The following is a 13883-nucleotide window of genomic DNA, read 5'->3' on the forward strand; positions in this document are numbered from 1 at the left end:
TAGTTACACTCGACAGGAGCTAGAGGAATCACTGGCAGAACACCAATATAAGTCCTTTACGTTGGTTCTGTAAAGGCCCACCAGGGGACAAGTTACCTTGTTTCACTGACACATATCCACTGGAGCTGCTATGGTTGGTCTGTCACTGGGGACCAAGTTATCTTGTTTTCTCACACATATCCACTGGAGCTGTTATGGTTGCTCTGTCACTAGAGAACAAGTTATCTTGTTTTCTCACACATATCCACTGGAGCTGATATGGGTGGTCTGCCACCAGGGAACAAGTTATCTTTTTTATGTGACACATATCCACTGGAGCTGATATGGGTGGTCTGCCACCAGGGAACAAGTTATCTTTTTTATGTGACACATATCCACTGGAGCTGTTATGGTTGGTCTGCCACCAGGGAACAAGTTATCTTTTTTATGTGACACATATCCACTGGAGCTGATATGGGTGGTCTGCCACCAGGGAACAAGTTATCTTTTTTATGTGACACATATCCACTGGAGCTGTTATGGTTGGTCTGCCACCAGGGAACAAGTTATCTTTTTTATGTGACACATATCCACTGGAGCTGTTATGGTTGGTGTGTCACCAGGGAACAAGTTATCTTTTTATGTGACACATCCACTGGAGCTGATATGGGTGGTCTGCCACCAGGGAACAAGTTATCTTTTTTATGTGACACATATCCACTGGAGCTGTTATGGTTGGTGTGTCACCAGGGAATAGATTATCTTGTTAGCTCATATCCACTGGAGTTATTATGGTTGGTTTGGCATCAGGTGACAAGTTATCTGGTTTTACTTACTCAAGTCCATTGTAACAGCAATCATTGATTCTGGCACCATAAACAAAGTTTTAGATTTTACTTACCAAAATCCACTGGAGCAGCTATGGTTGGTCTAGTGCTTCGATACAGGTTTTCTATCACACCAGGGTTGATGTCACGTGTTGACTTTGAGTCATACTGGCCAATGGTAGACTTCTGTACAGTTGAACGACGCACTGGACTACCGGTTGGTGTAGCGTCTGTTTACAGAATAAAGTTGGCACTGCTTATTACAGACGAATTTCATGAAAACAATGTTTAAGTTTTTGTTACAGGACTTCAAGTCCATATCATTTTTCTATATACCTAGTATTTCAAACACCTCTAATCCAATACAACTATTTTATTCACAATGATATGGTTGTCCACTAACATCTGATGTTAGAAAATAATATAACATATCTGTGCAGATGATTAATGTTTAACTTTGTGACCGTTATATGCCCTTTCTTAATATGAGATTTGTTGTTAGGTCTTTGTTGTTTTTACATACAAAATTTTTGATCTTTCTAGTATTTTGGTGTACATCACTTAAAAGCAATTTAGGAATTATCGCAGCATACAATACTTTCTTGCTATATTCTATTACCATGTATGCAAGGTCCTTTGCTATTTACTGTCAGTGATTTCTGATAACGGCAGTTAAAGAGTCGTAGCTGACACTCGGATCCGTATGTATGTCCATCACTTCCACAGACAGGTTCACCGGACTCTAACAACGAACACTTAAAGTCACATATGCACTGCACCTTTCCCAACTCTTCCCGACAGGTGGCGCCATATTGGCAGGTTACGCCATCACAAGATTCGCTAGTTCTCCTTGATAAGGACTCTAGAGGAAAACAAAGTTAAACTATTGCTAACTTAACAAAAAACACATTAAATAAATATTTAAGTTAAAGAGAAAGTCAAGCCACTTGTAAAGTAAACATGAAAACAAAATTAAACCATAACTAATTAAAGGGTAATAATACAAAGTTATATCTCAGTTAATTACGGAAATGTGAGACAAACAAATAATTATTGCATTCTGCAGTTCATCTTAATCAGATAGACACAAGGTTATAACCTATGGGAGGGTTGGTTATCAGTGACGTAGAGTTACAACAGATAACCCAGAGTACGGTTAGACCACACTGATCTGTAGTTAAAACATGACCTATAGATGGTTTTCGTTTCTAACTTCTTACAAATTTCTTCTATATAGACGGTTTTCACATACTTGAGGGTTTATTTTAACATTGAGAGAAACACCTACCGTCTACACAGCCCCGGTGGTCCAGCACCTTGCCTGATGTGCAGTTGTCACATTTCATACCCTTAATGTTGGGTTTGCAGACACATCTGCCTGTTGTCTGTTCACAGTCATCTCGAACCGATCCATATTCACTACATCCACAAGCTAAGGGAAAAGTAATCACAACTTTTGAAGGAACAAACTCACAAACACATTCGTCTGTATTAACTATTTGAAGAGTTTCATATCACTCTTGGTTTCAGTTTTGTTTATTTCAATTTTTTCCCATGTTTCTTTTTTCTGTTCTGTTTTGTTCAATATTCCCTTATAGGATGTGTGTGAAGTTCAATTTGACTTTGGTTTCATTTCATTATATTTAATAAGATAAAAGTATTTTGAGAATTTCAACTATAACTGTTCATAAAGTAATGTTATGTACAACACAGAGAAAGTCTTGGCTAAAGCGCCCCCTGTTTTCTACAACCACAAGCTACTATCATTATTCTTTCTAGTCCTAGCTACAGATTACCTAAACACGATAATTTCCGCTTAAGAACAGCAATTTTCCTTTAACTGTTATACCATAACTGTCACATCAGGTTATATTTAAACTGAATTTGGACTGTAAAAGTGAATGAAAAAATAAGTCATCAGAACTGTCTAAACATATTTCCACAGGCCTAAATTATAGTGAGGAACTCTGTTAAAATAATTAACTGAACATTGGTTCTGTAAACTTTGAAAGGTTCAGAATATTACTGAATCACTTACAAATGCATCCACTGTTTCCTTCAGCAATTTTGTGGATACCCCAAAACCCAGGTTCACACCGATCACACCGAAGACCTCCAACACCAGGTTTACAAGAACACTGATTTGATATTGGATCACAAGTCTGACTATATGCTCCAAGACGGTTACAGCTACAAACACCTAAAACAACAGAAAGGTAGTGTTATGTTTAAATTAGAATACCAGTGTTATGCTTAATTTAAAATACTAGTGTTATGCTTAAATTAGAATACCAGTGTTATGCTTAAATTAGAATACCAGTGTTATGTTTAATTTAAAATACTAGTGTTATGCTTAAATTAGAATACCAGTGTTATGCTTAAATTAGAATACCAGTGTTATGTTTAATTTAAAATACTAGTGTTATGCTTAAATTAGAATACCAGTGTTATGCTTAAATTAGAATACCAGTGTTATGTTTAAATTAGACTACCAGTTAACATTATGATAGAACACACACCAGTGATGGGTTTAAATCAGATTAACAAGTTAACAATGCCATCAGTGTGCTGAAATTTGAAACGTTAACAATGTTATCAGTGTGCTGAACCCGATTACCCTTACTTAACAAACGTATATCTTTCAAGCAAAATAACTTAAGAAAGCTCATCACTCATTGGTGTTTTCAATTATTAATACTTATTAGTACATGTTTTTTGTCACAATCTCACTGAGTTGTCTTTTATTTATCACAATAGCTAACTCCCTAATTCTGTACGTGACATGTTAAGCCTACTTACTGGGGCAACCAGCCTTATCATATCCTTGTGCCTGAGTTTTCCCGTCAGGACAACAACCATAAGGTGAGTCAGCACACGTCTTTATCAAGGCCACTGAAAGCCAAATATTAAACTTTACTCAAAGAGTTACAAAGTAAACACCAATTGCGAAAAAGAAATCCTACTAATTACATACAAGGATTATGAGTTTAAAATACACAACTGATAAGTTTTTTATTGTTGTTTCGACTATTTTCAGAGATTTTCATAACATTGTTTGTATTTCACAAAACAACTTGAATATTTCATACATATTTACAACGTTTTCCGTTTTTCAAAGTGCCAATGTTTTGATCAAAGAAACATCTGTTACTAGGCCTAGGACAAATCTCACCCTTTCTGCAGCACTTGGCGAAGCTAGGTGTTTCGTGGCAGTAACTGTTGGGAGGACACCGATCAACTCAGTCCTGCCCCCACAATAGTATTCGAACCCATTCACCGGGTCCACTAAAGGGGGTTCTCCGTGACAAGGTAATTCTGAAGATTCTGTAGTGAAGACGAAAAAAAAGTTATAATGTATCGTGAGCCAGTTTATAAATTTAATAGAAAACTATAATAAAAAAATATAAACCTTTTCGACGAGACATAGAGCAAACTTTCTTAGCCATCATAAAATATTATAAGATCGTTAAAATATTTATTATTCTCTGACTGGCTCAAAAGTAAACTCGAGTATATATCGCTAAATTTAGGGTACGATCCCTGTTGTAATATTTGACTGCAAACAAAACAAAAGCTAGAATGTGACAGTACTCTGGTTCAGGTGTTGTACTCATGTTAATGTTAGTGTAGATGTAATGTATGTGTGTATTTTGGATAACACAGAAACACACACATATTGAAATATACTTGAAGTTCCACCAAGTGTCAATCTTTGTGATCGAAAGAGATGAGATAATTTAATTTCTTTAAAATGAATTTATCGTCTAGTTATGTTAGATGGTTTGAAATTTAATGTTCTTAATTTACGATATAATTAGAGAAACATATACGGTTTACAAAACTGATATGCAAAAAAACACAGCTGACAATCATGAAATACATTTATACAGAAATACTTCGTGACGCCAGATCTTATAAAAATTATATTTCTTGCCTTCGTAAGAATCTCTGGCAATTATTTGACTTTAAAGAAGTCTGTGGTCACTTTTTTACTTTCACAATAATCTGTGGTTACTTTCTTACCTTTACAAGATCCTCTGTCCACTTTCTTACCTTCACAGTAACTCCTTGTTGCTTTTTTACCTTTACAAGATCCTCTGTTCACTTTCTTACCTTCGCAGTAATCTGTGGTTACTTTCTTACTTTTACAAGATCCTCTGTTTACTTTCTTACCTTCACGGTAATCCTATGTTACTTTCTTACCTTTACAAGATCCTCTGTCTACTTTTTTACCTTCACAGTAACCCCTTGTTACTTTCTTACCTTTACAAGATCCTCTGTTCACTTTCTTACCTTCACAGTAATCTGTGGTTACTTTCTTACCTTTACAAGATCCTCTGTTCACTTTCTTACCTTCACAGTAATCTGTGGTTACTTTCTTACCTTTACAAGATCCTCTGTTTACTTTCTTACCTTCACAGTAACCCCTTGTTACTTTCTTACCTTTACAAGATCCTCTGTCTACTTTCTTACCTTCAGGGTAACCCCTTGTTACTTTCTTACCTTTACAAGATCCTCTGTTCACTTTCTTACCTTCACGGTAATCTGTGGTTGCTTTCTTACCTTTACAAGATCCTCTGTCTACTTTCTTACCTTCACAGTAACCCCTTGTTACTTTCTTACCTTTACAAGATCCTCTGTTCACTTTCTTACCTTCACAGTAACCCCTTGTTACTTTCTTACCTTTACAAGATCCTCTGTCTACTTTCTTACCTTCACGGTAACCCTTGTTGCTTTCTTGCCTTTACAAGGACCCTCTGTTCACTTTCTTACCTTCACAGTAATCTGTGGTTGCTTTCTTACTTTTACAAGATCCTCTGTTTGCTTTCTTACCTTCACGGTAATCCTATGTTACTTTCTTACCTTTACAGGATCCTCTGTCTGCTTTCTTACCTTCACAGTAACCCTTGTTGCTTTTCTTACCTTTACAAGATCCTCTGTTCACTTTCTTACCTTCACAGTAATCTGTGGTTGCTTTCTTACCTTTACAAGATCCTCTGTTCACTTTCTTACCTTCACAGTAATCCTTTGTTGCTTTCTTACCTTCACAAGATCCTCTGTTTGCTTTCTTACCTTCACAGTAACCCCTTGTTGCTTTCTTACCTTTACAAGGATCCTCTGTCTGCTTTCTTACCTTCACAGTAACCCCTTGTTTTTCTTACCTTTACAAGGATCCTCTGTTCACTTTGTTACCTTCACAGTAACCCCTTGTTACTTTCTTACCTTTACAAGACCCTCTGTTCACTTTCTTACCTTCACAGTAATATGTGGTTACTTTCTTACTTTTACAAGATCCTCTGTTTACTTTCTTACCTTCACAGTAATCTGTGGTTACTTTCTTACCTTTACAAGATCCTCTGTTCACTTTCTTACCTTCACAGTAACCCCTTGTTACTTTCTTACCTTTACAAGATCCTCTGTTCACTTTCTTACCTTCACGGTAATCCCTTGTTACTTTCTTATCTTTACAAGATCCTCTGTTCACTTTCTTACCTTCACAGTAATCTGTGGTTACTTTCTTACCTTTACAAGGTCCTCTGCTCACTTTCTTACCTTCACAGTAACCCCTTGTTACTTTCTTACCTTTACAAGATCCTCTGTTCACTTTCTTACCTTCACGGTAACCCCTTGTTACTTTCCTACCTTTACAAGATCCTCTGTCTACTTTCTTACCTTCAGGGTAACCCCTTGTTACTTTCTTACCTTTACAAGATCCTCTGTTCACTTTCTTACCTTCACGGTAATTCCTTGTTACTTTCTTACCTTTACAAGATCCTCTGTTCACTTTCTTACCTTCACAAGAATCCCTGGCCACTGTCCGGATTTCCTGTTGTAGGTTACAAGCTGCTTCTCTGAGGTAACACTCGTTATCATATAGCCGTCTGTTCGAGCCACATACAGGCTCTTTCTCTGATGAACAGTGGAAGTCACAAACACACGTAGGTAATCCTTGAGAATCATAGTCACAAACTCCACCAAACTGACAGCCCTTACTGCCGCAGGACCCAGAGCCCAAATCTATAAAATCGATAGGTCGAGTCAGATCCTCTGTAGAAATTTTATGTTCTCAAGTATTTACTGGTTCTTTGTGTATAAAAACAATTGTATTTTATGGTTGTAATATATCCATGACAGATATAATTGTATCAAGAGTTGTGTAGTTCACATAATTTTGTTCTTGTGTTTAACTGAGTGTTTAGAGAAATATATATATAAAAAAAACAGTTAAAACAAGATGAATACTCAGCAGTACGCATACCTCTGACACAATGAGTTGGTTGTATTCGTCCGTATGTCCGTTGTTATCACTGAAGATGGACCATGCGTGGCTGAACATTTAGGAATAATATTCTACTTTTCTTTACCTAGTTTCATTAACATACAATCATTTTTGACTGACTATAGAAGGAAAATAGTGTGTTTGTTTGTTTTTTGAATTTCGCACAAAGCAACACGAGGGCTATCTGCGTAAGGCGTCCCTAATTTAGTATTGTAAGATTAGAGTGAAGACAGCTAGCTAGTCATCATCACCAACACCAGCTCTTGGGTTTGGTTTAAATTTCGCGCAAAGCTACATGAGGGATATCTGCGCTAGCCGTCCCTAATTTAGCAATGTAAGATTAGAGTGAGGACAGCTAGTCATCACCACCCTCCGCCAACTCTTGGGCTACTCTTTCCCAACGAATAGTGGGATAGACCGTCACCTTATAACTCCCCAACGGATGAAAGGGCACCAAATTTTGGGATACTCTTTTACCAACGAATAGTGAGGTAGACCGTCACCTTTCGCATAATCACGGTTGGAAGGGTGGGTATCTTTGGTATGGTACGGATTCGAACCCGTGACCATCAGATTACGAGTCGAGCGCCCTATCCACCTGGTCATACCGAAAAAATCAAAATCAGTCTTCAGGGTTTAAAAGGTATAGATTGTTTTAAGTTTTCTAGATGTTGCTGTAACCATGACCCCAAAAGAAATAATCACTTCTTAGATGGGCTACAGTACAAATGTACAACAACTTAAGTCCAGATCTATTTGGGCGTTTGTTGAGATATCTTGTGACACACACTGAGACAAGGGTGAAAACATAACCCCTGTCCACGGGCTCGCTTCTTTGTTAAAGAATTCTAATTAATAACACAACGTAATAAAACGAAGATCACAAATTATTGTTCGATTTTCGCTCTAACTACAAAAACACACAAACCAAACACCTAAAAAAATCAAATTACCTCTAGCTTTTTTAAAAAAAACAAAATAATGACAATTGTGTTGAAGACTGTAATATATATAAAGTTGTTTTACTAATACGTTCATTATAAGCAGTATTCTTACAGAAAAACAAACATTTATTCGATGATTCAACACCAGTCAGTTAGTAATCCAATAAAAATGTCTTTTAACGAATTGTTTGAGTGATATGTTTGAATTACAGTCATAACGCATTTCTAGGACAATATAGAAAGTTTAGACTGAGTCAAGATAATTATCATTTTGGTAAATTAGTTTTAACGTGTTCCAAGGACTACATAGAAAGTATAGACTAAGACATACTAAGTATCTTTACAATAAATGTGTTCCAAGGACGATATAAAAAGTTTAGACTGAGAAAAGATAAGTAGCTATACAATAAATAAGTTATAACGTGTTCCAAGGACTACATAGAAAGTTTAGATTGCGACAAGTATCTTTACAATAAATCAGTTATAACGTGTTTCAAGGACTACAAAGAAAGTTTAGACTGAAACAAGATAAGTATTTTCACAATAAATCAGTTATAACGCGATTCAAGGACAACATAGAAAGTTTAGAGAGATACAAGATAAGTATCTTTCCAGGAAATCAGTTATAACGTGATCCAAGGACTACATGGAAAGTTTAGACTCAGACAAGATAAGTATCTTTACAATAACTAAGTTATAACGTGTTTCAAGGACTAAATAGAAAGTTTAGACTGAGACAAGATAAGTATCTTTACAATAAATAAGTTATAACGTGTTTCAAGGACTATATAGAAAGTTTAGACTGAGACAAGATAAGTATCTTTATAATAAATCAGTTATAGACGCGATCCAAGGACTATATAGAAAGTTTAGACTGAGACAAGATAAGTATCTTTACAGTAAATCAGTCATAACGCGATCCAAGAGCTACATAGAAAGTTTAGACTGAAACAAGATAAGTATCTTTACAATAAATCCGTTATAACGTGTCTCAAGGACAACATAGAAAGTTTAGACTGAGACAAGATAAGTATTTTCACAATAAATTAGTTATAACGCGATTCAAGGACAACATGGAAAGTTTAGAGAGAGACAAGATAACTACCTTTACAGGAAATCAGTTATAACGTGATCCAAGGACTACATGGAAAGTTTAGACTCAGACAAGATAAGTATCTTTACAATAACTAAGTTATAACGTGTTTCAAGGACTATATAGAAAGTTTAGACTGAGACAAGATAAGTATCTTTACAATAAATAAGTTATAACGTGTTTCAAGGACTATATAGAAAGTTTAGACTGAGACAAGATAAGTATCTTTATAATAAATCAGTTATAGACGCGATCCAAGGACTATATAGAAAGTTTAGACTGAGACAAGATAAGTATTTTACAGTAAATCAGTTATAACGCGATCCAAGAGCTACATAGAAAGTTTAGACTGAGACTAGATAAGTATCTTTACAATAAATAAGTTATAACGTGTTTCAAGGACCACATAGAAAGTTTAGACTGAGACAAGATAAGTATCTTTACAATAAATAACCTATAGCGTGTTTCAAGGACTACATAGAAAGTTTAAACTGCGACAAAATAAGTATCTTTACGATAAATCAGTTATAACACGTCCAAGGACAATATAGAAAGTTTAAACTGCGACAAGATAAGTATCTTTAAAATAAATCAGTTATAACGCGATCCAAGGACTGCATAGAAAGTTTAGACTGAGACAAGGTAAGTATCAATACAATAAATAAGATATAACGTGTTTCAAGAACTATATAGAAAGTTTCAACTGAGACAGATATCTTTACAATAAATCAGTTATAACGCGATCCAAGGACTACATAGAGTGTTTAGACTGAGACAAGATAAGTATCTTTACAGTAAATCAGTTATAACGCAATCCAAGGACTACATAGAGTGTTTAGACTTAGACAAGATAAGTATCTTTCCAATAAATCAGTTATAACGCGATCCAAGGACTACATAGAGTGTTTAGACTGAGACAAGATAAGTATCTTTACAGTAAATCAGTTATAACGCGATCCAAGGACTACATAGAAAGTTTAGATGTGACAAAATAAGTATATTTACAGTAAATCAGTCATAACGTGTTTCAAGGACTACATAGAAAGTTTAGACTGAGAGAAGATAAGTATTTTTACAATAAATCAGTTATGACGCGATCCAAGGACTACATAGAAAGTATACACTGAGAAAAGAGAATTTTCTTTATAGTAAATCAGTTATAACGCGATCTAAGGACTACATAGGGTGTTTAGACTGAAACAAGATAACTATCCTTACGGTAAATCAGTTATAACGCGATCCAAGGAGTACATAAAAAGTTTAGACTGAGACGAGGTAAGCATCTTTACAATAAATAAGTTATAACGTGTTTCAACGACAACATAGAAAGTTTAGACTGAGACAAGATAAGTATCTTTACAATAAATCCGTTATAACGTGTCTCAAGGACAACATAGAAAGTTTAGACTGAGACAAGATAAGTACGTTTACAGTAAATCAGTCATAACGTGTTTCAACGACAACATAGAAAGTTTAGACTGAGACAAGAGAATTTTCTTTATAGTAAATCAGTTATAACGCGATCCAAGGACTACATAGGGTGTTTAGACTGAAACAAGATAACTATCCTTACAGTAAATCAGTTAAACGTGTTTCAACGACAACATAGAAAGTTTAGACTGAGACAAGATAACTACCTTTACAGTAAATCAGTTATAACGCGATCCAAGGGCTATATAGAAAGTTTAGACTGTGAGAAGATAAGTATCTTTGCAGTAAGACAGTTATAACGTGTTTCAAGGACTACATAGAAAGTTTAGACTGAGACAAGATAAGTTTCTCTACAGTAAATCAGTTATAACGCGATCTAAGGGCTATATAGAAAGTTTAGACTGTGAGAAGATAAGTATCTTTGCAGTAAGACAGTTATAACGTGTTTCAAGGACTACATAGAAAGTTTAGACTGAGACAAGATATGTATTTTTACAGTAAATCAGATATAACGTGATCTAAAAACTTCATAGAAAGTTTAGACTGAGACAAGATAAGTGTCTTTACAATAAATAAGTTATAACGTGTTTCAAGGACTACATAGAAAGTGTAGACTGAGACAAGATAATTATCTTTACAATAAATAAGTTATAACGCGATCCAAGAACTACATAGAAAGTTTAGACTGAAACCAGGTAGGTATCTTTACAATAAATAAGATATAACGTGTTTCAAGGACTACATAGAAAGTTTAGACTGCGACAAGATAAGTATCTTTACGATAAATCAGTTATAACGCGATCCAAGGACTACATAGAGTGTTTAGACTTAGACAAGATAAGTATCTTTCCAATAAATCAGTTATAACGCGATCCAAAGACTACATAGAGTGTTTAGACTGAGACAAGATAAGTATCTTTACAGTAAATCAGTTATAACGCGATCCAAGGACTACATAGAGTGTTTAGACTGAGACAAGATAAGTATCTATACAGTAAATCAGTTATAACGCGATCCAATGACTACATAGAAAGTTTAGCCTGAGACAAGATAATTTTATTTACAGTAAATCAGTTATAACGCGATCCAAGGACTACATAGAAAGTATACACTGAGACAAGAGAATTTTCTTTATAGTAAATCAGTTATAACGCGATCCAAGGACTACATAGAAAGTATACACTGAGACAAGAGAATTTACTTTATAGTAAATCAGTTATAACGCGATCCAAGGACTACTTAGGGTATTTAGACTGAAACAAGATAACTATCCTTACAGTAAATCAGTTATAATGCGATCCAAGGAGTACATAAAAAGTTTAGACTGAGACAGGTAAGCATCTTTACAATAAATAAGTTATAACGTGTTTCAACGACAACATAGAAAGTTTAGACTGAGACAAGATAAGTATCTTTACAATAAGTCAGTTATAACGCGATCCAAGGACTATATAGAAAGTTTAGACTGAGACAAGATAAGAATCTTAAAATAAATCAGTTATAACGCGATCCAAGGACAACATATAAAGTTTAGACTGAGAAAAGATAATTTTCTTTACAGTAAATCAGTTATAACGCGATCCAAGGCCTACATAGAGTGTTAAGACTTAGACAAGATAAGTACCTTTACAGTAAATAAGTTATAACGCGATCCAAGGAGTACAAAAAAAGTTCAGACTGAGACAATATACGTACCTTTACAGTAAATCAGTTAAAACGTGTCTCAAGGACAACATAGAAAGTTTAGACTGGGACAAGATATGTATTTTTACAGTAAATCAGATATAACGTGATCCAAGGACTACATAGAAAATATACACTGAGACAAGAGAATTTTCTTTATAGTAAATCAGTTATAACGCGATCCAAGGACTACATAGAAAGTATACACTGAGACAAGAGAATTTTTCTTTATAGTAAATCAGTTATAACGCCAATCCAAGAAATACATAGAAAGTTTAGACTGAGACGAGGTAAGCATTTTTGCAGTAAATCAGTTATAACGCGATCCAAGGACTACATGGAGTGTTTAGACTGAAACAAGATAAGTTTCTTTACAGTAAATCAGTTATAACGCGATCCAAGGGCTATATAGAAAGTTTAGACTGTGAGAAGATAAGTATCTTTGCAGTAAGACAGTTATAACGTGTTTCAAGGACTACATAGAAAGTTTAGACTGAAACAAGATATGTATTTTTTACAGTAAATCAGATATAACGTGATCCAAGGACTTCATAGAAAGTTTAGACTGAGACAAGATAAGTATCTTTACAATAAATCAGTTATAACGTGTTTCAAAAGGAAAACAGAAAGTTTAGACTAAGACAAGATAAGTATCTTTACAGTAAATCAGTTATAACGTGATCCAAGGACTACATAGAAAGTTCAGACTGAGACAAGATAAGTATCTTTAGAGTAAATCAGTTATAACGTGTTTCAAAGGACTACATAGAAAGTTTAGACTGAGACAAGATAAGTATTTTTACAGTAAATCAGTTATAAAGCGATCCAAGGACTACATAGAAAGTTTAGACTGAGACAAGATAATTTTCTTTACAGTAAATCAGTTATAACGCGATCCAAGGACTACATAGAGTGCTTAGACTGCGACAAGATAAGTATCTTTACAGTAAATCAGTTATAACGTGATCCAAAGAATACATGGAAAGTTTAGACTAGAGACAAGATAAGAATTTTTTACAGTAAATCAGTTATAACGCGATCCAAGGACTTTTACATAGAAAGTTTAGACTGGGAGACAAGATAATTTTCTTTACAGTAAATCAGTTATAACGCGATCCAAGGACTACATAGAAAGTGAGTATGCACTGAGACAAGAGAATTTTTTCTTTATAGTAAATCAGATTATAAGCTTTTGATCCAAAGGAATTACATAGAAAGTATACACTGAGACAAAGAGGAGGTATTTTCTTTATAAGTAAATCCCAGTTATAACGCAATCCAAGAAAATTTTACATAGAAAGTTTTAGACTGAGACAAGATAAGCATCTTTACAGTAAATCAGTTATAACGCGATCCAAGGACTACATAGAGTGTTTAGACTGAGAAGAAGATAAGTTTCTTTACAGTAAATCAGTTATAACGCGATCCAAGGGCTATATAGAAAGTTTAGACTGAGAGAAGATAAGTATCTTTTGCAGTAAGATCAGTTATAACGTGTTTCCAAGGACTACATAGAAAGTTTAGACTGAAACAAAGATATATTATTTTTACACAGTAAATCCAGATATAACATTGATCCAAGGACTTCATAGAAAGTTTAGACTGAGACAAGATAAAGAATATCTTTACAATAAATAAGTTATAAA

The 13883-nt window shown here is 34.7% G+C and overlaps 1 protein-coding gene across 1 annotated transcript in view; it reads right to left on the minus strand.

Moving 5' to 3' along the window:
* LOC143257754 (agrin-like) overlaps positions 1 to 13883 on the minus strand; it is a 41891-nt gene that overhangs the window by 20201 nt on the left and 7807 nt on the right. The window contains exons 2-11 of the mRNA XM_076516786.1: positions 6120 to 6854; positions 5670 to 5909; positions 5010 to 5459; positions 3979 to 4044; positions 3606 to 3698; positions 2845 to 3006; positions 2095 to 2238; positions 1426 to 1668; positions 881 to 1036; positions 185 to 267 (exon numbers count right to left, since the gene is read on the minus strand). Coding sequence (XP_076372901.1) covers positions 185 to 267; positions 881 to 1036; positions 1426 to 1668; positions 2095 to 2238; positions 2845 to 3006; positions 3606 to 3698; positions 3979 to 4044; positions 5010 to 5459; positions 5670 to 5909; positions 6120 to 6854 — 2372 coding nt within the window. The remainder of the gene's footprint in view (positions 1 to 184; positions 268 to 880; positions 1037 to 1425; positions 1669 to 2094; positions 2239 to 2844; positions 3007 to 3605; positions 3699 to 3978; positions 4045 to 5009; positions 5460 to 5669; positions 5910 to 6119; positions 6855 to 13883) is intronic.

Source organism: Tachypleus tridentatus, chromosome 7 (genome assembly GCF_004210375.1).
Source record: "Tachypleus tridentatus isolate NWPU-2018 chromosome 7, ASM421037v1, whole genome shotgun sequence".
NCBI classification, from domain to species: domain Eukaryota; kingdom Metazoa; phylum Arthropoda; class Merostomata; order Xiphosura; family Limulidae; genus Tachypleus; species Tachypleus tridentatus.